The sequence below is a fragment of the Filicampus tigris genome, chromosome 13 (genome assembly GCF_054856515.1).
Source record: "Filicampus tigris isolate MCC_2025a chromosome 13, RoL_Ftig_1.0, whole genome shotgun sequence".
NCBI classification, from domain to species: Eukaryota; Metazoa; Chordata; class Actinopteri; order Syngnathiformes; family Syngnathidae; genus Filicampus; species Filicampus tigris.
In genome coordinates this window covers 6,255,087-6,280,844 of record NC_141229.1, presented here as the reverse complement: position 1 = coordinate 6,280,844, position 25,758 = coordinate 6,255,087, and the positions used below count along the sequence as shown (strand labels likewise).

Here is a 25,758-nt window from a genome sequence, read left to right as displayed (position 1 = left end):
CTTGCACCTTTGGCACCTGTGTCTTGGAAGGACAAGACACGTAATCAGCCTGGTTGCCCCGGTGTCTTAGCAAGTTAGCTACCCGCCCTCCAAATGGCTTCTCACAGTAAATTGTTCTAATCAGTCCTGTCGCCCCGGTGTCTTAGCCAGAATATCACCTACCCTTGCTATGACTTGTGTCACCTGTGTCTTGAATGCTAAACAATTGTCATCAATCTGGTTGCCCCAGTGTCTTCGCCTATTTTCTACCGGCCCTTTCAGCAACTTCATCACCGCCTTCAGGTAAGTTTAATGGGCTGTGACAGAAGATGCGTGGCTCAATGTGACTCGAGAAGCCGGGCTTGGACGTGACCGGAGAAGTTGAGCTTGATGTGATTGAGACGAAACATAATTATACCAACAAGACTTCACAGCCGCAAAGACACAGAGAGACTACGGCAGCATAGACGCTGACAATGACCCGACAAGGACTGAACGAAAGCTAGGAACTTAAATACAGTCATGCTGACGAGACGAGAAAAACACCTGGATGAGACACACAAGGTGGGAGGGAGCTGATTGGCTAACACTAGGGGATGGAATGCACACAGGTGGACACAATAATCATTGACGAGACAGACGGAAATACTGAGAAGATGAAACTTAAAAAAACAAAACAAAACAAAAACAACACAGACCACATGACACCCCACTCTTCGCCAAAATGCTACGTACACATCCTATGACTTCTGTGACCTATATCATGAAAGATAAACCATTATAATCAATCCTGTTCCACCTGTGTCTTGGCCACTTTGCTACCCACCATTCCAACAACTTCTGTCACCTGTGTCATGGATGGTTAGCAGTTATAATCGTTTCTGTCCCGATTGTGTCTTAGCCAGATCTCAAATAACCCATCAAATGAATTTGGTCACCTGTGTCATGAGTCATTTCTATTCCACCTGTGTCTTAGCCAGGCACCTCGCCTTGTGTGCACTACTATATGCCTTTCCGCTACCAGCCCACACCTTGAGTGTAACCACTATCAACACAGGATACCAGTATAATAATCGTTCTCGTTCCCCACACTGACTTCTCTTACCTGTGTCTCACCTACCATGATGTCTGCCACATGTGTTTTGGTATATTGGCGTGCATTTTGGGTACTGGTTTCTTCAAGTCTTTCTGTTTCTACGTCATACGTTTTATTCCCTTTCTGTGCCGTGTTGTTGATCCGACTTTAGTAGTTACTCCCTCATTTCCACCTGTGTAAGAGTGACATCCTCTTTTCAAGTTTCTTCATTTGTGTTTGAAAGCCTGAGGAGGCATAAAAAAAAAAAAAAGTTTATCTTTGTCACCCATTCCCACCTGAGACCTCACCTCTTGCCTCACCACTTCCTGACACCACCGCCTGTGTCGGGGCCCCTTTCAGCTTACCTCTCCCCTGCCACCGTCCATCCCTTCACACGTCGCCCCCCGCTTGCTCACCTCCCTACCGCCTAGCGAGTACATTTCCCTGCTCCCTCCTTGACGACAATGGAGAAGCTTTTACTCATTAGCGGATGACCCTTGGCCCGGGGCCACATTTTAAGAGGCTCTACTTGACTCCTGACAAGGCCGCCAGCAATCAAAACATGTGTGCTCTGAGCGTACGGAGGTGGACGAAGGCTCAGAGGGAGCGCATATCCATGTGTGTATGACGGCAGACTGACAGGAGACAGACAAGTTCACTAACTAGTGCCTAAACCCCCCGCCCCTGCTGCTGCTTCCTCTCATCCCAGGATGGACAAAAGCTAAAGGTACTTAGGAATGGAAAACTGGTTTTGATTGGTTGACAGGTCCAAATCAAGATGGCCGTCTTCATCGTATACCTCCAAGCTATGCTGATTTCACCATATGCGCTCAAATGGAAATCTCCGGTCCGGTAGGCGGTTGTAATGCGCCTAGTAGTGGGTGCTGACTGCTACACACGACAAGATCTTTTTTCACCTCCGCACTAACATTAACTTACCGACTAAATAACAAAGTGAGTGACTAACTAACTACTAACTTAATGACCTACAAACTGACTGCCTAAATGACTCAATTATTGTCTCAGTGACTAACTGACCGACTGACTGATTGAATGCGGTGGCTAACTAACTGTTTAAATAACCAATTTATTAACTCGGTGATTAACTCACCGACCAATTTAGTTAACTAAATGACTGACTGACTACCGAACAAACAAATTGACTGAGTGACTGAATAAATGATTGACTAACTGACTAAAGACTGACTGGCTATCCAATTAACCAGCTCAACGGCTGACTATTGAACTCACTAACTAACCAACCAACCAACCCACCAACTGCCATGGTTTTTTTTTTTTTTTTTTTTAAATCATCTGGTGGATCTAGTTGGTCACTGCTCCAGTCAGGCCCAATTCAAGTGGGCTCTAGCTAACTGTAACAAATTCAATTCAAATGAAATTTTCATCAAATGTACACATATGCGCTTTTGCAATAGCCTATTAATCCAGATTAAGGTATCCCTACATGTATTTGTGGACAACAGGAAGTGGTTAAGAACAATTGATCTCAACTCATCAGACTTACTGTATGAGTAAGTGCCTGGAGGTCAGAGTTGACGCACAGGCTGCATAAAGACCAAAGAGAGGCTTTCACTGCAGCCTCCATGTTGAAGCACCGGCACTGGGAGACATGTGGCCAACAGACTCCTCTTCCTCCTCCTTCTCCTCTTCCTCCTCTTTGTCCTGCTGCTCCTCCGAAAACACAACAGCTCTCCGTGGCATGAGCAAACATGTTTGGCCATCTTGCCTGTGAAGGATGGCAGTAGACCCCTCACCTCTCACTCTCCTCGCAACACCCCGAGGACATCTCCTCTCAAGTGGTGGGACGACAAACCTTCAAGTTGGCTTTCTATAACCTTTTAAAACCATTTATGCTCCACAGTATGGAACTATCCGCCGGGCCAAAATAATTGCATCTACGTGAATGATACTTGACTAGTGCGAGGGTATCCTCTAAGACTATGCACATTTTGTTGTAAAAAATTGTGTGGAGTGTGGCTTTAATAGTTTTTAGAAGTGCTTAATGACCTGGTCGCTTTTTATGTTATCTTGGAAAAAATATTAATGTGTTTTTTAAAATACATTTTACTCTACCATATTGTACTTCATAAAAATATACAGTAAGGACATAATGAAATAGAATGTAAAGAATGAAACTGTTTTAATTCAATGGCTGAAAAACAAAATCTACATGTGGCTTTTATATTGTTTCACAATAATATAAATCTATTAACAGTTATCTATTAACGGGCGCTTAATTATTTAGTAAGAATCTTCAATTAATAATCATATTTTATTGCTACTATTTCTTCGGTTGAAAAAAATGGACTGAAATCTCATTTTAAAATGGGTATGTTATTACCTACTGTATTTCTTCAAATAATAGCCATCCCTGTTGCATAATATAGTGTGCCCCAGTTCCACTTCAGACAAATAAACAGATCACTCAAATTAGAAGTAAATGTTGCTGCGGGAAGTGTGTGTATGAGTAAATGCTATTTGTGATCAATCATGGCTGACTTTGAAGCATTTTTAGCCGCTCTGGAGATGTACACAAATAGATGTCTGCATGCTTGATTTTGGGTGTAAATAAGCTGACTGGGGAAGTTTGCATGCCCGAGCCCAATCAAACATACTTTTATGTTTTCAAGCTACATGCAGAAGGCGGATGATTGCTGTCCAAACACATATATTTACTTAGTCAATCAAAAATAGAGTAAGGAAGTGTAGGTTGATATTTTGCACTCCATAGAATGCAGTGGATCATTTATGGCCAACATTTACATTTCTCGTGCCAACAAGACCCACATAAGATATCGTTGGCGTGGGGCCAAAACCTCATAAATCACATTTTGGTGAATTTCATATTTTTAAAAAAAATGCATACTGTTGGTCAGTCCACACGCATGGGTGTTATTTTTACACATTACGGATCAATCTAAAGTGTTGAAAATGGCTTGCTCTCTTTCACGATGCAAGACTAATGGTTGAACAAACTTGCCATTTTGGGGGTCTCCTGAAAAGTGACTAGTTTGGAGGTACAAGGTTTTGGCCCCACGCCAGCGATATACAGGTAGTACGTTTGAGTTGCTTCAGGTTACAAGTATTTCTCAAGGGAAAAGTTGATTTTTATATTGAGGATAAATCATGCTTTCAATACCACTACTACTACCATTACCACTACTACCATTACCACTACTACCACAACCACCACTACTTGCACATCCATTACAACTACCTCCACTTACACCACCACTACTAAGTGCCGCTTCAGTTGCCACTTCCACCACTACCACCGCTACTTCCACTGCAAACATCACTATTACTACTACCAACACCACTACCACCTTTACCTCCACCAGATTGGGCCTCTTTGGCGCATAAGATTGGATAGGTGACTTGAGTTTGGCCATTGTGTCGCTGTGACCACTCCCACCGACACTACCACCATTACCACCACCACCGTTACTTCCACTACTACTACCATTACCACTACCCCTTTCACTGTTACCACCACCACTACAACTACCACCAATTACACCACTACCGCATCTACCACTACTACTATTACTACAACTAAGCTGTTTTTGTTACATTGCCCCTTCCCATGTAGCTCAATAAGGTAAGCCTTCTATTAGAATAGCATGTGTGATGTATGGGATTAGGGCTTCCTTTGTGTGTTTTCTTTGCTCTTTCTCCCATGGATGCTGGATGTTGACGTCACGGCACGGAGCCCGCACTCACATGAGGTGCTGACAGCATTATTGACGCAGGGTCCCTATTGGGCTTGTGTGTTAAAACATTATACGGACCCTGGGCGAGCGACAACTCTCCTTTCACCTGCTCCCCCTCGCAGCACGCTATATATTCAGAGAGAGTTATTGCCCCCGTAGACGCAGTGCACCATTTGTTTCTGCGCACGAACTCAACAACACGAACAAGCAGTCGGGATGACGCGCATGGGGTGTTTGGTGCAGCGCAGAGCTTCATCTGTGTATTTTCACCTGCTGCATGCCGGAATAGAGAGAGAGAATAAAGGGAAGTGGCGGAGCTTGTACATCAATGTGCAATTAGGGAGATGTACACACTCCCAACTGCTCTGTTTAGGATCTGGATTGGTTTCCTAACGGCTTCAAGATGCTCTCTTTTGGGGTGGGATGGATTCCCCCCCAACACACACACACTTTAACATAAACACTTCAATAAAAGAAAAATGGCAAATGCAGTTCAGGTATTACCAGTCTTCTTCTGTGACAAAAAAATCACCATAGTTATAGTATAATAAACAGGCTTTGTTTTGACTTGTTTTGTGATTTTCTGAAGGGTACCAGTGATAGCGTCGAGGAAAAGTGTCATAACACTAAAGCAGGAAATGGAACCTAGAGTGACATAGGATGCTCAGTATTTGGTTATATGCTCAGAGGGCTTTGTTTTGACTTTTCTCACAGCTCAGTACAATATGAGCAATACCAATAATTATAAATCAGTAACACAATTTTGCAAGGCAGATGCTAACATAGCATAGCATAGCACGATAACTTGCAAGAGTAATGGACACGCCACCCCTAGATCTGCCCAAAATATTTGGAATATTTATATACAGTGGTACCTTGGGATACATGCTTGATTTGTTTTGCGATGACAGTATTAACTCCAAAACACACATAGCATCACTTTGGATGAAAAATAAAATCTTAATACCAGTTTTGAAAGTCTAATTTGAAACCCTAGTACTAGTTTTACCAAATCCCGCTCAATCCCAGCCTCTGATGCCCGTAAATACAGGATCGCAGATGAACATGGCCATAAAAACTTTTTCCTATTTTCAACCGGAGGTGGGGGTGGCAGCGGTTGTGGCGGGGCTCAAGTGGATGCCCTCTTCATGCCCTGGCTAATAGGTGAGTTTTTCAGGTGAGGTTTCACAGTAAAAATAAAGTGAATCATGAAGGGTTCATTGTATTGTCGTTAGCTCCAATACAAGACTGGCAGACATGTAAGGGGTTTAAAGACAGTTGCCAACATCTGCACTCACCACGGTTGGCTTTTAATTAGGAGGCCCACGGTGGAGCCAAGATGGCGGCTGTGGGGTGGGGTGGCGTCGGAGGAGGTCTGGCAGGCCACGTATTTCACAGGGCCGACATGTGGCCTCAATGATAGCGTCCAGGGGCGCGCTCGTCTCCTATGAAATATTCAATCTGGCTCTGTGGACGGACCACCTGCAAGAGGGACAGAGAGAGCCCGGAGAGAGAGAGAGACAGAGAGAGAGAGACATCATGTGAGCTCAGTGAGCATCAAAACTCCAATCAAATTCCACACATTTTCTCAGGTTTTTTTTATTGTGATTCCAGTACAGTACAGAGGCATAATGGCTAAAGTCTGTCATGAAAAACAAAGTCAGTATTGCTCCAAGCGCTACTACGATCATGTCTACTATTAAGACCAGCAACCACCACTTTCACAACTACTACCACCACTAGTGCCACCACCATTACCACTATCACAACAACTAATCACTACAACTACTAACGCAGCCACTACTACTATCACCATCACCACTATCACTACCGCTACTATTCTAGTGTTATTAACCATCATCATCATGACTACTGTCACAATCACAACCACTACTACTACCACTACAATTACCACCACTACAACTAATACCACTATGATTACTAATACAACCAACCATCAACACTACTACTACAATTACTACCACCACCACCACTACCAGTGTTACAGTGTAACAATAGTCTTGGATTTTTCATTATGGTTAGTTTTCGTTTTGTCATGAGTATTGTTTTTTTTTAATTCAGTTAGTTTTTAGGGTTTGTTAGTTTTTCTTACTTTTACTATGAATTTTAGCCTGTTTCATCTGTACGGCTGTACAGTATTACCAAAATAAATAAATTAGAAATAAACCACGAACGTTTTTGTTAGCTGTAATAACCTTGACTACTACCATTACCACCTTACAACCACCACTAATACAACTACCACTACTACTACGACTACTACCTACCACCAATACTACTGCCACCACGACCACTATTGCTACCACTACCAGGACGCATCTCTCTCTCTCTCTCTCTCTCTCTCTCTCTCTCTCTCTCCTCTCGCTGTCCATTTTTTAAAGTTTTAAAACACATTTTGTTGTTTAACATTTGACTCAGCATGAGACTCAGCGTTGTGCTAGTGTTTTATGGTGTTTACTGTTTTAATGTGAGTAATTTATTGTTTTAACTGTCTTTGTTATTGTATGACAAATTTTTATTCCATGTGCAGCACTTTGTATGCTGCAATGATTGTTTTAAAGTGCTCTATAAAAAAGTTGAGTTGAGTACTGCTATTACCACCGCTATCACTACTCCCATCACTACCACCACCACTATTACCACAACATTGTAAAAAGTGTGATGAATACTGTAGAACAGGAAATGGAACTGACAGGGAGGCAGGAAAGCATCTCACTCCTACAATATGAGCAATGCAATTAATTCAACATGCTGCTAATATGCCATTGATTTTTACCAAGCCTATGCCAGGCTAATTAGCATGTAACCAAAAGTTGTTTTTGCCTTGATACCACAATTTAACTATAATAATGGTGCTTAAATCACTGCCTGCACACATATACAGTACATATGCGAGTGCCGATGTATAAGGCCTATAGCCTACATACGAGAGACACTGATGCCCTTGCTTCAATTCAACCGAGAAGAAAGCCATAAAAGAAGTTAGCATTCCCGGTAAAAATATTAAAAACTATTAAAAAAAAAAAAAAAACACGTTTAAAGGACCTGGTGCTTGTCCCCTTCCAGAGCCAGCTAGCTGTTTATGTGGAGCAACTGGCCTGCACTCTAACAATGCAGCGAATGGGGGCACTACTGTGTCAAGGAACAATTGTGAAGAATTTTCAGACGATTTAATAGACAACACCGTCATCATGCGGACATGTGTCGCCATTGCATGAGAAAAACAGGGTTGCAGTGGACTAGTTTAGAAAATAACTGCGAAAAGGGAAAGAAATGCAACGATTGTTTCTACAACTCACTGTTTCTACAACTCACTGTTACAATTCACTGTTGAGTTGCATTTGTTGTTGTTGTTGTCTTTAAATAGCAACACGCAAACAAATAAAAGCCCATCTCGCTGGTGTGACAGGCTTGCGGGCTCCGCATGTAGTCCCTGGGGTCTTTCTGTCGCTCACGGGCACCTGATGACCCCTGCTCTAGACTCTTCCCTACTTCATTAAAGTGCAAAAATAGTATTCATACGCACCATAGTACCTCTAAGTACCTCTACAGGCGAATAGCTCAACCCAAGACACACTTTGGAACGCCCCCTCATTTGAATAACATTTCCTTCTGCACTGCAGGACCGAAACTGCCAAAACCAAAAATAAAAAAAAGTGAAAATTAAAAAAAAACATGATTGAAAAAACAATCAAAAACATATTTAAAAAACTAACTATATATATACTTTATATATAAACTGTGTGTATACATACATATATATGTATATATGTATATATACAAAATGAAAGTAAAAATAAATACAAAAATGTTTTAATAATGAATAGCAAAATCAATGTGGTAATAAATACAACAATAAATTTATAATGCAGTTTTATTTTAGTTATTTCAATTATATTTTTAATAAATTGTTTTTATTTTCACTTTTATTTATTTTTTATTTTGGCAGATTTGGTCCTCCATACACGTATCCGTGTCGTGTCCTAAAACGGCCACAGGATGACACTAGAGAACTGCTATAGTTTAACTATAGCTGCAACTCCCTGAATTCGGGCTCACCTGCGCTCGAAGGGGGCTGGGGGTACGGGCAGGGTATTTTATTAAGCGTGAAGGTCACACACGCAACGCATCATCATCATTATCATCATCAAAGCAGCGTGGAAGAGTTGCATTTTAAAGATGATATTGTCACATAACGATATCGACAGGTGTGTGACGCAAATGATGTCATGCCTTTGGATAAGTAAATATTTATGAATGGCTTTGTGGCATCACAAACAAGATCATCATCAAGTGGCTGCTCGTCATTCCAGTCATGCTGGGACCGTTTACTTCGTCAACCCCGCCTCCACCTTTGCTGGAGACGACAAATCGATAGCATCCTGCCGCAGCATCTCCACCACCACACTAACATGCACAAAAAATGAGATATGACGGGCGTCGTGACGTCGCCACTTTGCTGGCGCTCCAATTGGCTTGCGTCTGGAGTGGGGCGGGGCGCTCGCCATTGAGGAATTTGACGGCGACGTACATACACACGCCTCCCGGATAAAAAGTGCACGCAAGAGTGGCGGTGTCGCGCAGACGAGGAGAGACGAGACAAGACGAGACGACCCGGCTTGCAGTTAAGAACTGTCTTTTTGTCGTGTTTTGAGTCCTTTGTGTTTTGTTTTGGGGCGTTTTAAATGTGACGTTTCGACGTGAACTTTAGACATCAAGCTAATCACCATCAGTGGCAGCAGGTGTGCTTCGAATACATGTCGGTATTTCTTCGAAGTAATTCAGGTGAGTTTTTTTTTTTTTCATCTCCCTAATTTTAATAAGCACGTGTACCCAGTGGTTAATTTAATCCAATAAATCTTAACCAGGTGATTCAAATCGATCGCCACACTCGTTTCCTGACCCCAATGTGAGCATCAAAGAAAAACGTTTGTTTAAAAATGTCATAATTTGTGCGCGTGTACGTAACAGATAAGTTGCAAAGGTGTTTTGTTTTTATCATCTTTAGAGATGAAAATACATTTTTGGGGTTTACGTCCTTCCACGACCTCCCCCTCGACCCCCTCCCATCCTCTACCTCAAACCTCGAGTTGTATAATGGCTGCAGGTGCACTGCAGTCAAAAGAGGATGCACCCATTTATTCCATATTCTTGATGTCCATCTTAAGGTCCTTGTACAAGTACGCTCTTTGTTCTCACTAGTAAGACAAATCGGCTCACTAGTAGGGCCCACAAACGTTTTGATGATACTGTCGTCCCCTTTGACTTGTGAATATGAACTAGTAGTGAGACCTTCGTTCTACCACAGTGCATTGAGTTGATATCAAAAAAGTGATCCAATTTCTATAAAGAAGTTATTCACTACGCTCCTTGTCTTGGTACCTCTGTGTCTACCACAGGCAACCTTAACTCACCTAGGATGTTGTGGTTTTTGAGACTTTATATTGTGTATGCTTTGAACCTCCTTCCTGTCTCTGGGGAGGATATGCGAGCTGCTTCGTTTTGGTCTTTTGTTGATGAGCATCGTTCTGCAGGTTGTCGCCTCACCAGGAAGTTCACACTTGACAGCTGTAACACCACTTTGCTTCTGTACTTTTTTTAAGTCTCATAAAACACCATCAATAAAGTCAAAAGTTCTGAAAGTGGTACAAGTATTTTATGAAGCCATGGTTAGTTATGGTTACCGTTAGGGTTCTGGTTATAATGGTGGAATCACATAAGTATGCCTAAAATCTTGGTGTGGTTGGTACTTTGGTTTTAAAGCAACCTTAATACAAGGGCCAAGTATTTGATCACTGTATTCTTGACATATGTGACCCACTTGTCTTGTGGCTGCTGGTCAGAATTTTACCTGCACCAGTGTGTGCACACGCATGATCATTGCTGAAAGCCACTCGTGTTCTAGATTGTGTTGTAGATTTTGATGTAATCCTTGTACAATTTGGTTACTGTGTTACACTCTGGCTCTTAAAAGATATTTGATTTGCATTTTTCAAATCGAAAATGATTTTCCGATTGAAACCGTCTTTTGCCACACCTAAGGATATCCAATGAATGTGGCTTTATGAAAAGCTGATGGGGCATTTTGAATAGCCTTGATCTTCTGTGCGACGATACGCTCTGTCCTCACTAGGAAGACAATTCAGCAGACTAGTAGAACGAGGGCGCACGGGTAGATTGACTGTCTTCCTAGTAGGTTTTTCCTCTGACATTTCTGCACACTCGAAGTACAACTACGTTACTAGTGAGGCGACTCTGTGCACTTGACGTCTGCGAATTATTTCTTGTGCTGTGCTAAATATGAAGTCTCACAACGTCAAAGTAAGACAATTCTGTGTACTAGTAGAGCTATCTTTCATTCACGCTTACTACTAAGGCTGTAGCGGAAAACATTACTAATTGAACAGTCATTCTACTAGTGGCTGAATTGTTAGGATGGATATCAAGGGTATTGAATAAATTCTCAAATGGCTTTCCGTGCAGTCTGGTGTTTGTGTTTCCCTACCAGGTGGACTTATTTGCCAGCACACACACTTCCTCCTCATTGTGCCCCCGTTATGTTTTATTAGCCAAATGTTCTGTTATTCTTAGCCAAGCAGGATGTTTATACGATCCCCGCGTAGAAATATGACTGGCAAGGCACAAGTGTTTATCTTTCTTCCCGCTTCTCAGGTCGTCACTGTCGCACTTCTCTGAGCATCAATCCCACCCGCCCGCTTTTTGCATGCCTGCCTGGCCCTCCTCTGCATCCCACTCACGGGTGAAATGACATCCACTGCGATGAAGTGCTCATCTCTCTCAAGCCCGATTAGTATTATTAGTGCTGGTAGAAGTAGCTCAAACAAAAATAAAGGGGACACTTGCAAACAACGCATCCGAGACCTTGATGTATGCAATAAGCCTTTAATTAAGTGAAATGTGTTGAATGTAACATAAGCTGTATCGATGAAAATCTAAATCATTAACCCGAGGATGTCTGGATTGGAAGTGGAAAAAAATCAGATCACTACTGATCCTGTGATCTTTTCCTGAGGGATGTACTGCAGTGTTGACGGCAACAGATGCAGAATGGTCAACATGTATCACACAGTATGTTGCTGTATAATGTGAGTTAAAAGGGGCATGAGAGTCCATTTAAGGAGATGAAGAGCCACAGGTAGACTCCTCCGGGAAAGCGGTTCTTCCTAAGGACTTGAACCCCGTCGATCTGTCGCAGAATCCATATAGCAAAAGCATCTCGTTCAGTCTCTAAGCAGGAGAGGAGGAGGGAGGTGAAGCGGCAGTAAAAAAGGCCAAAAGGTGCTCGATTAGATTCAGGCCAGACCATGGCGTTAATGTCATCTTCATGCAGGAACTGCTGATACATCCACGCTAGTGTGCCAATTTTTTATTTTTTATATTTTTAGCATTGTTGTGGTTGAAGTACGCACTTTTGTCCACATTGTCCGTCATGTAAGTGTAAAAATAGCGCGACTTAGAAATACTCACATAAAGTGGAAACGAGAGTTGACTGTCGCACGCACTTTTTAGTCATGAGTGAAAACAAGTAACAATCTGTCCGGTTGCAAGTTCATGTGACCCCTTGGGAATTACCCCGCAAAATGTGATCCGAGTGTCCTCCATAACAAAACAAACAAAAAAAAAAAAACATTGTTAGTTTTAATTGGACACACCATGTAAACATTGTGATTGCGGGTGAACAAATTGTGATCCTTATGACTGAGTCAAATCAATGTGACAAGATTGTTGGTTAAAGCTGCTATGAAAAAAAACACCAGCGTTGTTTGCAATCCTCAAAATATTGCCCAACGTTGTGTTCAATTTAGATGCAGATAAAAATTTGATTCATTTTTTTTATTTAATGAAAAGTGTTTGTCTACTGTTGTTTTGAATGAAGATGACATTTTATAACCAATTAATACAGAAATCCAGTCAATTCGGAAGGGCTCGCATACTTTTTCGACTTTTAACATGGGACAGGTCTAGCATTCAAATCGAGGATTATCAAAGGTAAAATGCTAACCGCTGTCAAGTCAAACTTTGAAACATTAAATTACTTAATTGCTGCTGACTTGTGACTGAGGCAGATGTATGCGTGTATATAACTATGACTATATATGCCTGGGAGGCGAGTCACTTGACAAAGACTGAATGAACACAGCTGACTTTGCGGTGCTTACAACGCCGCTGTTTAGCATATTTCTACCAACGCCATACTGGACTGACACAGCCAAGGTGGGAACGAAGACGACATTTTGGGGGCTAATGTTTTAGCCTGCCATGCTGCATCATGCCACCAACATTGATTGACAGTGACTCAATCGGATGATGGTCACTCTTTCGCAACTATGTTGCACTCTGCCTGCGATGTCAGAGACTTTCCATAAGCGACCAAAACTCAAGAGTGTGTAATCGGGACTGGAAAAAGTGATTAAAAAGCAGACGCAGTCTTTTTTCTGCTTTAGGGGTTAATCAGCTGCCACTCATGTCATGTGATGCCACTACCCCCCCCCCCAACAACTTCTCATTTGAGTGGATTCTTACTGTGGAGAGAGACAATTTGAAGCCTAACCGTGCGTGTCCTCACGTCCGACGTTGCTCGTTTGTCATTGGAGTGCCAGTGGTATGTTTGTTTCTTTTAGCCTTTGGAGCATAATTGGTCCCGGGTGATTTGTTGTAATTGATTCAATCAAGTTTGATGTACATGTTTGGATCTGGAGGAATCAAATTGGTCCTTGAGCTGAAGAAACCATATTTTTAAGAAATATGAGGCACAGACTTAAAAATATTTTTTTTAATGCCAGGTCCAAGCTCTTTTGTTGTTTTTGTTTGTCAAAATTGGATGTGTTGGTTACAACTTTGTTTTAACATTTGATGGCTTGTATATCGTATTCGCCGGAATGAAAAGACTGTATAATATCATAGTCAGCTGTTGTCTGACCGTACAGTGCTTTCTGCTGAATCATGTTTCTTGTGACCAAGCGGCATTAAGTGTAAAATATAATAATGTGAAACAGGACAGTGGTTTTGTGATATTTTGGTCTCTGTTGGCTTGTGGTTAAATCATGCCGATATTAAAACATTGCCTTCTCAAACTGTAGGCATGGTTTGAGGGGTCATTGATGTGTTTTTTGGGGGGTTTTGTTTTTTAACTTTTTGCCTTTTTCCACAACTCTTGGAAATGTATTTTAAATGTATCAATTTAGTAATTGCAATGTAAAAAATATAATCATGAATTTCAACAGTTTCATCACCCAACTCCATAAAACGCCTTTAACATACACACCCCTCAAGAGGATTTATCACCAACTCCAAACTGAGTTTGATGTTCTTCAATGTCAACAGTTGTTCACTACATTCATGAAGGCATCTAATTATTTTATATTTTGACTATGATATTGTCTTGGTTTTTCTATTCCACAAGGAAAATATTCTGCCATTTGCTTTAGAGCGTTTCCTACAAACAATTGGACTGGAAAGAATTTGAATATTTGACAGTGTTACTCCATTGGCGCCCCTTGCTCCATCGCATTTCCTGATTAAATTTTTAGCTGATTATTGAACGCTTTGAAATCAGTGAAATCTAACGAGCACACTCGCATGCAGATTTGCTGATGTCTGACACTGCCCCACTAGGCCCCGCCTCTAAAAGACAGATGCATTTACACAAACAATGAAATACATGCAATATTTTGACTGCATTTTATGCTTGCAATTTTTTTTTGTTGAAATTCATTAAAAATGTATTTAGTCTTTTAATATTTAAATGTATTTATAGCAAGTTGGAAGACGAACTATTTTTAAAACATACATTTAAAAAAAAAAAAAAAGAAAAAAAATTATGATGCATGTCTGCCATGAGTAGACCCACCAAAAAGTATCAAAAAGGCAGTTTTATTTGAATTGAACATTTTCGAAGTTTTCCTTCAAAGACAAACTTTTCTGTCGAGTGTTTGTCCGATTGCTACCGAATTGGAGCCACTTGCACTGGACAGACGCAAAATTGTGAAAAAATGCCATCATTGCGTGTGGTCGGAGCACTGCAACGAATGCAAAATTGTAATCACTTCTGCACAAGGACAGAAATTGACCAAACATCTTGTTATGGACACACCCTAAAAATGTATACAGTATAGGCCAGCAGAAATGTATAGCCGTTTACAATGGACCAATTCATCGCTGCTCTTAGCTTTCATGATGGAATCACATCCCTGGTAGTGGTGTATAAAGGCAGGCATGTAAAACCTGTCGTTGTCCAAATACTTTTGGACTTAACCGTAGCTCTTCTGACCTCTTGCTAAAGAGGGCTGTCGGTGCACGGAGTGAGTGTGTTCGACACAAGCCAGACCTGTGCTCACACATTCCTTTGGGGAGATGTTTCATGATGTAATTCACAGTGTGTTCTCTGTATGCTTTAATGGGCGTCTGTAATTAAAATGCTCTTTTTTTTTTTTTTGTTGTCTTTATTAAAAGCAAAATGTTCTAATAAAACCAGAAGCAAGAACATTTCCTTTAAACACCGTTAAGGTGGTGGCAAATTGATTCAGTGTAACAACAAGCGTTTACATAATGGGACTTATTTGGAAATCATGTGTTAATCACCATCCCCGCTTATATCCTCAAACACGTCTGAGATTTAAAGTGGGTCAAGCCAAATCTCCATTGAGTCGGCTCACGTTGAGCGTCTTGTCACCGTTTTTTTTTTTCTTTTTTTCTTCGCCGCCAGCAAGCATCCAAAAGTCCAAGCTCGTGGTGGCAGTCTACCGCGGCATGCTTTAAATAGACGGCGTGAGAAGGCCGCCAAGCTTTGCGTCCCGAGACTGCACGCGGGCCTCACCGCCGCCAATCGTCGTCGTAAAACGGCAACAACATTAAAACTCTAAAAAAGACTGAACTCTCCGGCAACCTCGTGCTACTTGCAGATTTTGGTCAAGCTTTGGTGGAACAAGAGTGCATCGAGTTCCTTCCCCAGTCAAATACCACAACCACCCCCCCCCTTCCCTCATTTCCCCCCCTAGCGCACTCTCACAATGACTGTGTTGCTGCACAAAAACAGCATGCAGCTCTCCAGTGCATGAACACCAAGCGTGTGCTTTGCGGTGATGCGGTCAGACCTTGACAGTGTTCAGACTTTGTTTTGTGCTTTTGTTTAGGGGTGTGTTTGTGTAAAATGAATAAATAGGATTTAAATACATTCGCAAGTACGTTTGAACATAGGCTAAATGCTAAAAACGTAGCATAACAATACGTTCGAAAGATAAGTGAACATTAGTTATTCGTAATTTTTAATGTCTATATGTTTGCAATGCATGATTCCCGTTCTGCATTTTTTTTTCTCCCCCATAATGCCACGGGATACTGACTTGTACATGCTCAGACCTCCCGGCTGGTTTTAGCCTTCAAGTACATTCGACCGCATTTACGTTACGCAAGTACGTTAGAACGGGTTTGCCCGTGAAAAATGTTTACTCCACATTGGCAGTTCCACACTTAAAGGAGATATCAACTCAGCGAGCCCACTAGTTGATTAATATTGCGTTTGTGGGATATGAGTTAAGCAGCAAAATCCACCCGTTTTTAGCCTTCTAAGGGGGCAGCCATTTTGTCACTTCTGTCGACTGAAAATGACATCACAACTGCTCAGGGCTCAGATAACGACCAATCACGGCTCGGCTTTAGAAAACAGGTCAGCCGTGATTGGTCGTTACCTAAGCCCTGGGCAGTTGTGATGTCACTTTCAGTCGACAGAAGTAACAAAATGGCCGCCCTCAGAGATGGCTAAAAAACGGGTGGATTAACTCTTATTCCACAAACACAATTTTAATCAGAATGCCTTGTTTCAACTAGTGGGCCTGCATAGAACATATTCTGGAAAAAATGTTTGTGTTGACTACTACTTTAAGCAAATAAAAGGGAAAAATAGGTTTTTAAAATATTTACCAAAAATGTTGTCTGTACACCCACCACTCCCCCCAAATCCCCATAAATCTTACTGCTAATATACTGTCGTATTTAATGACAAAAATCCCATTTTTCCTTTCCCGCAGTTCAGCGTTTTTGCCCGTCCAAGATATGACTGAGGTGATGATCAACAGCACCCCCATGGATGACATGAGGCTCAGTCCCACCAAGGACAGACTTTCTTTCCAGGTAGGTTCTATACACACAAAGATATATAGGTCACATCTCATGAAGTTTGTGAAAATGTAGCACACGTACCAAGACTGAAACATTCAAACAGATGAAAGTTGTTGGGAGAACTGTTCCACTATCGATCAAAAAGAGAAAAGTTGCACTAAATTTGAGTGTTGTATTTGTTTGCCATTTCCAGATGAACTATTTCCTTTTTTCTTAATCAAACGGACAGACAGGAAATCCGATAGACTGAACATGAACATTAAATTACCGTACTATACCCAGAGCTGGGCACTTGACCCTTATTTGCCGGTACGGCTGCGACCCTCCACCCTTGACCTCGGTACCTTTGCGGCCGCAACCCCCCGCCCTTATTCATAAAAATTACCAGCTCTGACTATACCCACAAGCCTTGTAATCATCGCCAAGACTGAATGAAGGAGGGTGGGCAAAGGTTTTTTTTTGTGAGTGTGTGTGTGTTAATCCTGTAACAATTTTTTTTTTTGCACTTGGCTGTGGTAAATTTGTAGAACAAAATTTAAATGCATGAAATAAATAATAAAATAAAGGACAAAACTAATGTTTCGGGAAGTCAGTACGGAGTTTCCCAAAAGCTCAGGGTTTTTTTTTTTTTAGAGCGTAAGATGATTGTATGTGGAAAAAAGGCCAAAACTCTGAGAAAAATAATTTGGGGGAAATATCAGTGTTCCGGTGTAAATGGATTGACATGTTTGTGAATTACAATGAACTCTGCATGTTCACTGTTTGAGGATTTTTTTTGTTTTGTTTTGTTTTTCTGGAACCTACCCTCAGTTATTTACTGGAAAAACTAATCAATTTATTTATTTTTTGTGCTTGTAAGATAAGAAGCTTAATTTAGATAAAATTAGTGCATTCCTGCCATTGTGTGGCATCTGTCGGCAATTATTGTTAAAAAAAAAAACTTTATGGAAATCCATTATTCATAGATTTTTGCTATTTGGCCCTGGACTAGGTCCCTAACTAACACACTAACACTGCAAATAAAAAACTATCGAAACAATACCTCCTGTTTTTGTCTTTGGTAAATTTGCTGGAAAATGCCATTAGAAACACAAAGTTTGAAAAGACAAGACTGTCAAAGGCCAAAAATGCAAACATTTGTGTAGTCTGTCAGGTCTTTCGCAAGAGCTCCGTTTTTAAAGCCCAAATAATATGCTTGCGTGTGAACAAAAAGCCAAAAGGAATTGAAAAAAATGCGGTTATGATATCAGTTCCGGTGGAAATCGGTTATGTGGTGTTTGCGCACCACAGCGAACAAAGGATCATCAAAATAATACCTCATTTCGCGCACGGCAGGGAAGTAAACACGGTGAGAACGTTCCGACTGCAGTCACAGCCCAACACGCTGAGACGTGTCGTTAAATGAAAAATAATAAAACGAGGTTTCCGGGAAGCGGGATTGCTTTGCCCGGAAATTCGTCGTAAATTAGCGCAGCAGCCATCCGTGTCGGGCAAAACGAGACACAATCGGCCATCAGGTGGTCTTGACAAGTGCCTTCCAGTAGCTTTGTTTCACTGTCAGCTCAACAAGGTCATCCAAACACGCAGCTGCTGTAGCGCCGTCACATTTCGCCCCCAGCGTCGACACCAAGGGATTCATGTGACGGAGCGTTTATGATTTGGAACGCCAACTTCGCGTCCGCTGGTCGGTAAGCGATGTCCGTCGATGCCCGTCTTGAAGAGGATGTAGCTTGACCCAGAGGAAGAGGCCGACTTCCTCTCGCCGTTTCACACACCAGCTGCCTCGTCCATCTGAGGGGAGGCTGGAGCGGGTTCCAGGGAAACGAGTGCAAAGGGGGTGCTAAATTGTCTACTCTTTAGCCCCCAGTACACATTGGCTTTCTGCCTCAACGTTCCAGACCCTCTTTAAAAGTGGAAGTCAAGCCGAACATATTTTTTTCCAAGAGTATGTTCTGTGCAAACCCACAAGTTGAAACGAGGCATTCTGATAAATATTGCGTTTGTGGTATAAGAGTTATTAATCCACTTGTTTATAGCCATCTCTGGGGGCGGCCATTTTGTCACTTCTGTCGACTGAATAATGAACAATCACACGCTGACCTGTTTTCTGAAGCTGAGCCGTGATTGGTCGTTACCTGAACCCTGAGCAGTTGTGATGTCATGATGGCTAAAAACAGGTGGATTTTGCTGCTTAACCCATAGTCCACAAACGTGTTTCAACTAGTGGGCCTGCAGTAAACATATTCTTGGAAAAAAATGATTGGGTTGATTTCCCCTTTTAAGCGGAACTCTGAAGCGCGAGATGCCGTGTCCGACATCAGCTTTGATCCGACAGAGGCCAAGTATACACTTATGTAATAAGCACCGAATTTGGAGCGGAGTGGTTTGATTTGCCATGCAACATGAAATTGAAAGACTCTGCTCACATCCCAGGCCCATCTGTCGAGGATACCTGGTTCGAATGTGGTTGTGATTGGGCACCTCCAGGTACGGACCCCAGAAAGGGCCAAAAGCCTTGGTAAAATGGTACATTCCATTCAAACCAAAATAGCAGACGAAACTGACCACTCGGACTGTGTTCAGAATCAACCCCTATCCACTCTTGCCATGTATGGAGTAGAGTGAGTTTGCCGTTTTAGTGTTATTTGAATGTGTAGTGAGTAAAATACACTCAATTTACCCTTCAATGGATCTTGGGAAGCGGTGAACGATTGGTCAACACTTATGGCTGTTCCCTTCCTTGACAAGCTCGCCATGTTTTTGAGGTTCGCTTAAAAAAATAACATAGTCGGTACGCTGTATGTTGAGCCTCAAATCCCGGTACAGGCTTTTACTTTGTCTGTTGAAGCGCATCAGTCAATGTGTTGCAAAGAGTCTTCAGTGCTGTATTTTATTTTTTTTCTCCATGATGGTCCACTTGAATGACATCCATCTGCGTCGCTGCGTGTGTGGAGTCTTTATTCATATAACACGTGGCCATCTAGTGATCAAGAAAAGAGATTCATGAAGATTGTCAATCTGTGACAATGTTACCACTTGATTACTTTTGCATTTAGTTGATTTCTATTTCTGACTGACGAATTGCACCAATGAACTAGTTTGGGCAGCGGCGTAAGGATTGGGGCTCGCTATCGATTATTTTTAGAATCAGTTAATCGGATAAAATTGTATTGTGCATTAAAAGTGTATAACAGATTTTTAAAAAATTTTTTTTACTGTTTTATTGAACAATTGTTGTGTATTTGGTATTGTTTAGTGACATAAAAAAACTAAAAACAAACAGCTAAACAAGCAATACACAAGGGATTATTGTACTCATCAACCTTTTTGAAAATGATCCAGTTCTGGATCCGTCATTGTTTTCCAAAGTAAAAGCAGATGTTTGCAAATGTCTTATAGTGATAGAACACAAACTATAATCGAGCTGCTTTCATGAATGACTTCAGGAATCAGAGAATAATTACTGTTGAGAGGCTGAAATCAGAGGATTTGGACAATACGCAACGACTCTAAATGATTACTCGATTCATTTAAATCGTTTTCAATTAATTTTATAATCGAATTAGTTGTCTATTAATTTTGGCACCTCTAGTAAGAGTACAAGAAGGTGTGCTAAATTACTTCCATACTTTTTTTTTTTTCATTTGTAGTTTTTTTTTTTCCATGTGTTTTATATTCTGACATGGGATTTTTCACACATTTATTTACTGTAACTCTACTGCTGCTGCGTTACCATAAGTTAGTGATGGACAACTGTGTATTCCGACTTTGCGTTATGGCACCGCCTCAGCATCGGAACTCGGTCGTAAACCAAGGAGCCCTTGTATATTTTAAATTCAACACGCGAGAGTAAATGTTTAAGCATTCACAACAATGAGTTTCTCAATGTCCTAGTGTATTGAAGGCATGCTGGTTTGGTCCTGTTGGTACACAACAATCCCCAAAATAGCAACTGATGCACTGTCGTCGCTTCCTGCCGCTGTAAGTGAAACGAGTTGTGACGCGTGTCCAAAGGCAAAGTCATTCCTTGTCCAGTCCCCCGCCCCACCCGTTTTTAGTGAGCATAAACTCCCACTGATGGACTCTTATGTTTTGCTAACCTGATCAAATTCTCACAGTCCGCACAGAAGACGACATATTTGCTGTCTTCTCATGCGTTTGATGGAATTCCTGGAGGCTTGGCCACAGCTGCATCCCCTCTCCCTCTCCCTCTTTCGCTCTCTCTCTCTCTCTCTCTCGTCTCATCTAATGCTTACTTTCCACTCGGCACTTTGCCCAGACGCTGACCCACCACCCTCAAACGTCTCCGAGTGAAATATGCAGGTCTAAAAATATTCATCCACTTTGTCCAAACAAAAATGCTGTTCTTGGACCTGGAGCTTTCTCTCCCCCACCCCCCCACCCCCCTAGGGCTTATTCGCCGGTTCCTGAGAACGTGCAAAAGTTGGAGGTTGTCAAATCTCAAATAATCTCTGCTGTCAGAGGTTTTGGCCAAACATTTGACGACTCAACCTTATTCCATGTTCTTTCCTCAAGCTTTTTTTTTTTTTTTCCCCCCCATCCAACTTAAATGAAATGTTCAACACTCAATGCTGATTTTTCTAGTGTTGTTTCAGTCTAGCTTTTCCGAGTTTACTATCGATTATTTTGCCCTCGTATAATCTTCCGTGCTTGTACCGGATGGGTTCATAGCGAGCCGTGAGCAGCTTGGCATGCCGCCCCCTCGCCTGCAAAGCACTTTAGATTAAACGCGATGCAGCGTTTTAGCGCAAAATCCGTTGGACATGTTTAATTTGCCACTGATGTAACTCGTTATGTGCTAGCTCGGATTTCGCGGCAAAGGCGAGTGATGGAAGAATTTCATCGGCAGCCATGAATATCCAATTACCTGGGGTGTAACGGTATACCAGAAATCACGGACATTCAGATCCAGAACCTCAGAACTGTGAGGCAAACGTGCCAAGACTAGAGCGACGTCCCAATATACAATTATGCCTCGACTTGTGAGTTGAATTCGTTCCATGACGTTTGCAACTCAAATCAACTTTTGAATGAACAAGAATGCCATTTATCAGCTCCCCCAAAATATTTTTGTAATGTGCTTTTTAGGTCTTCTGTGTAAAAACGACAAAGGATGCAAAGAAGTTAACTACGTACATGTTTTCATCCCCAACTTCACTTTCGCTGTGCCTCACTTTTCTCACTTAAATTCAGGAGTTTCCATTTTGAAAAAAAAAATTAATAAATAATAATAATAATAATTTAAAAAAAATTGGGAGAAAAACATGTCATTGCATATCTGGTTTTTAGCACTTGTTTATTTGTCAAAATACTTGTTGACTCATCATTTGTGCATTTCGTGGCCGCTACACGTTTTGACATTGGCATCTGTCCTTGACAGATCTTCCCCGACCCATCCGACTTTGAGCGCTGCTGTAAGCTCAAAGACCGCCTGCCCTCCATCGTGGTGGAGCCCACGGACGGCGAGGTGGAGAGCGGCGAACTGCGCTGGCCCCCTGAGGAGTTCCTGGTCGGCGAGGACGACGACGACGACGATGACGAAGAGGAGCCCAACCGCGGCGGCGTCCAAAACGGACAGGCGACGGCGAACTCCCAGCACTAGTAGCTGCGTCCTAGCTTCCGATGTCCACCCCCACCCGTTCACGCACTGGTCACACTGCACCTTAAACCTTTCCGGCTGACACCACCCAAAAGAAGCAATACACCTTTTTTGTCGCACTGCCACTCGATGGGACGCCGTCCGCACACTTGAGGAAAGACTGGGTGTCGGGACTGCGCTCATCACTGGGGGCGCAAAATGGTTTCCCCCTCCCCCGCCCCCGAAAGCAGAACTTGCTCTTAGCCCTACCTGTGTGTTCACTCTCTGGATTGCTGTTAAGTATTTGTCTGTGCGCGAGAAGGTTTAGCAGTTTTGATGTCGTGGGTGTCGAATGTGCTGAGGATTTTTTTTTTTGGTTTTGTTTTTTGCAGTCGAAAGTTAACATCTTTGTACTACTTGTGAAGCGCTAGATGTTAACTAATACATTTGTATAAATCACTAGGAGAAGGAGTCGCACGTAGATGTTAACTAGTGCAGAGTTTTGCTTCGCTAGTACGACATTGTTCTACCACTGAGGACAAAAGGCATACGAGCGCATGAGCATTTAGTCGATACGTTGTCCTCACTAAAGACGCAATTCAACACACTAGTAGAATGACTGTCTTTACAAGTACTTTTACACAACTGCCTTCTACTACTATATTAAGTTTCCACACACTAGTGGACATGCTACTAATAATCCATAACTACTAGCAGGGACTTTTTTTTTTTCACTAGTAGGGTAGTGCATTGCACGTTTACTGGTGGGCCTTAGTAATGTTACTAGTGCAGCACAGTGATTAACAACTAAGGTTTGAGTGCATACTAGTAGGCCAAAACTGGCAATAGTAGTTCAAGAAAATGTTATGATTAAGACAATTGTTCTACTAGTCATCTTGGTAGTAAACTGAATTATCTTTCTATTGAGGACAAAAAGTGTAGTAGTACATGGATCTTAAGATGGATATCAAACATTTTCAATAAATACCCTAAGGGTGTTTTAAACATTTATGCGATCTCTGACCATTCAGCACACTAGTTGAACTTTTTGACTAGTAACGGGGTCCCCACCCCCGACAACTGGCTTCATCTACATTATGCACACTAGTAGTAGGATATGCTACTAGTGATGCAAAACTATTAGTGCTACAAGGAGGGTCCATGAGCCGATTAGTGCTTACTTGGTGGGACTAGTGGTTGTACTTGGTGCTTGGTTTACTACTATGGTTTAACTGCGTACTAGATTAGTAGGCCAAAAGTGGAATTAGTAGTAGAAGAACTTAGTATGACAGCCTTTCGACTAGTGCGCTGAATGACCCTACTAGTGACGGCACACGCATGTTATTTTTGAGGAAAACTGCTTTAGTTGACAACTACGTGCAAGTTCTACTAGTGCGCTTCAAAGCGGCGGTTTTAAGCAAGTGAGCGAAGGAAAGGAGGCTAACATGCTAACCGGATGCTATTTGCTCGCCCTGGGAAGCCTTACGACTCGCCCGCATGCAATTTATGACGATTTTTTTTTACCTTTTTTTTGTTGTTTTTTGTCCCCCTCGCTCCATCGAGCTAATAACGTATAATGGATCCCGTCGCAAGTGAACACTTCTTTCTATTCTTCCAACTCATTTCTTTGGAAGCGGCTGTAGTTTTTGTCACCACGTAGCTTTTATATGTAGGCCATTCAACATGTTCCACCTTTGTCAAAAAGTAGTCTTGTTTTATTCCTCTTGTTGTTCTTCTGACTTGTCATTCGTGTGGCATTAGGGCTGTGTACAGGACTTCTTTCATTTTTCCTCTTTCCTCTGTCTATAACCGAGCAGGTTGTTTTTGTAAAGCTCAGGGAGAATAGCTGCCATCTTTGTTTTTTTTTTTTGTCATTGTATTTAGACCACTGTTTTTTTTCTCTCTGACTGTTACAGAGGCTGTAAATAAACTTGAATTTGCTAATCCAAGTGTGTGGTATTTGGCCTACCTGCTCTATCATGCACTCACATCTAAAGTAATGGAACAATGAGACCAATTCCTCACTGTATAGTGAAAACATTTGGGTTTGACATTTATTCTTTTTTTTTTTCTTTGCAGGTATTATATCTGGACTTGATACCCAATTTAGAAGTTTTCATCATTTATACTAAAAAACATTTGTCACATGGACATAAGTACTGGATAATGTGACAAATAACAGATTTTAAAAAAGGATTGTAAAAAAAAAAATGTTTAGAAATGAAAAGAATCCACATCAAAGCACATCACAATGCTCAAGGCTTTGTTTTGACGGGCTCGAATTAGTTGTTGGGACTGCCACTATATTATTGTGCTCCCCATTGGCAAACTACAATTTACACTGCGCTGATGTGATGGTGTCATTTGGCTTGAGAGGGGGACATAAATAACCCCTGGCGCGCTTCCCATAAACACAATCGCAATGATACAACTTAAGACTCATAAAAAATCGGGCTGCGTGGAAAAGGGCTAATGTACGGGAACTGGGGGAATTTACGGGAAAAACAACCACTTCCTGATGACTGCAACACTGGAAGTGACTGTCATGTGTACAGTATACTGGGAATGCCTGCTGTTAGCTTCTTGCTCTAGCTAGCTGCTAACCATGTAGCTAGGCTCCAAATGGTTAACCGCCATATGTGACCAACCACTGTACTGTAAGTTAGCTGGCTAATTCCTGGGTCATCATGTATTATGTAAAATGGGACTGTATCGTTTTTGATTGTGGGGGGAATTGGGGGTGATTTAAATGCCATCTAAAACGAAGGGGGAAAATTGTGGAGGGTCTTATTTGTGTTTGTTTGTCGGTGGAACAAGACTGGGCTTATGTACACCCCACAGTCTACATTTTCTGCAGTGGTCGTTTTCTCACTGTTCTAAGTGTGCTACTTGGATAAAATCTATTTCCTAACTGTTATTGACTTTTAATTTTGAATATCAGCTCATTTGTCTCTAAAGTTTTTTTGTTGTTGTTTTAATTGTCACAAGCTTGCCCGGTTGCTCTCACTTAGCTCTGGAAGCCTCAGTATTATACTACCTAATGGTCAACTTTCTACCATTTGTGCCGCTAGCTAGATTCAGTCAAACACAGAAAAAAATGCTTCCTTAGCATTAGAAGCTAATAATGCTTACTGACAATCTGACTTTAATTGCAACTCATTTCAACAGGGTTACCCTGAAGCTAACATGTAGCATTCTTCTGTAAGTGTTTC

The 25,758-nt window shown here is 41.7% G+C and overlaps 1 protein-coding gene across 2 annotated transcripts; it reads left to right on the top strand.

Moving 5' to 3' along the window:
- The first annotated feature begins 9,270 nt into the window (after window positions 1-9,270).
- On the top strand, window positions 9,271-24,490 carry lbh (LBH regulator of WNT signaling pathway). 2 transcript variants are annotated; one of them, XM_086049375.1, is made up of 4 exons: window positions 9,274-9,433; window positions 9,521-9,594; window positions 16,857-16,959; window positions 22,349-24,490. In XM_086049375.1, the coding sequence occupies exons 3-4, from the start codon at window positions 16,882-16,884 to the stop codon at window positions 22,568-22,570; spliced, it is 300 nt and encodes a 99-aa protein (XP_085905501.1). In that variant the 5' UTR covers window positions 9,274-9,433; window positions 9,521-9,594; window positions 16,857-16,881; the 3' UTR covers window positions 22,571-24,490. The 2 variants fall into 2 exon arrangements, with proteins under 2 accessions (XP_085905502.1, XP_085905501.1); XM_086049376.1 differs by lacking the exon at window positions 9,521-9,594 and having other exon boundaries at window positions 9,271-9,433.
- The last annotated feature ends 1,268 nt before the right edge of the window (window positions 24,491-25,758 follow it).

Bases quoted from the DNA above. Each gene is read 5' to 3' on its own strand.
- lbh (XM_086049376.1), top strand. From the start codon at position 16,882: ATGACTGAGGTGATGATCAACAGCACCCCCATGGATGACATGAGGCTC. The intron at 16,960-22,348 runs GTAGGTTCTATA...TGTCCTTGACAG, and splicing joins AGGACAGACTTTCTTTCCAG to ATCTTCCCCGACCCATCCGA.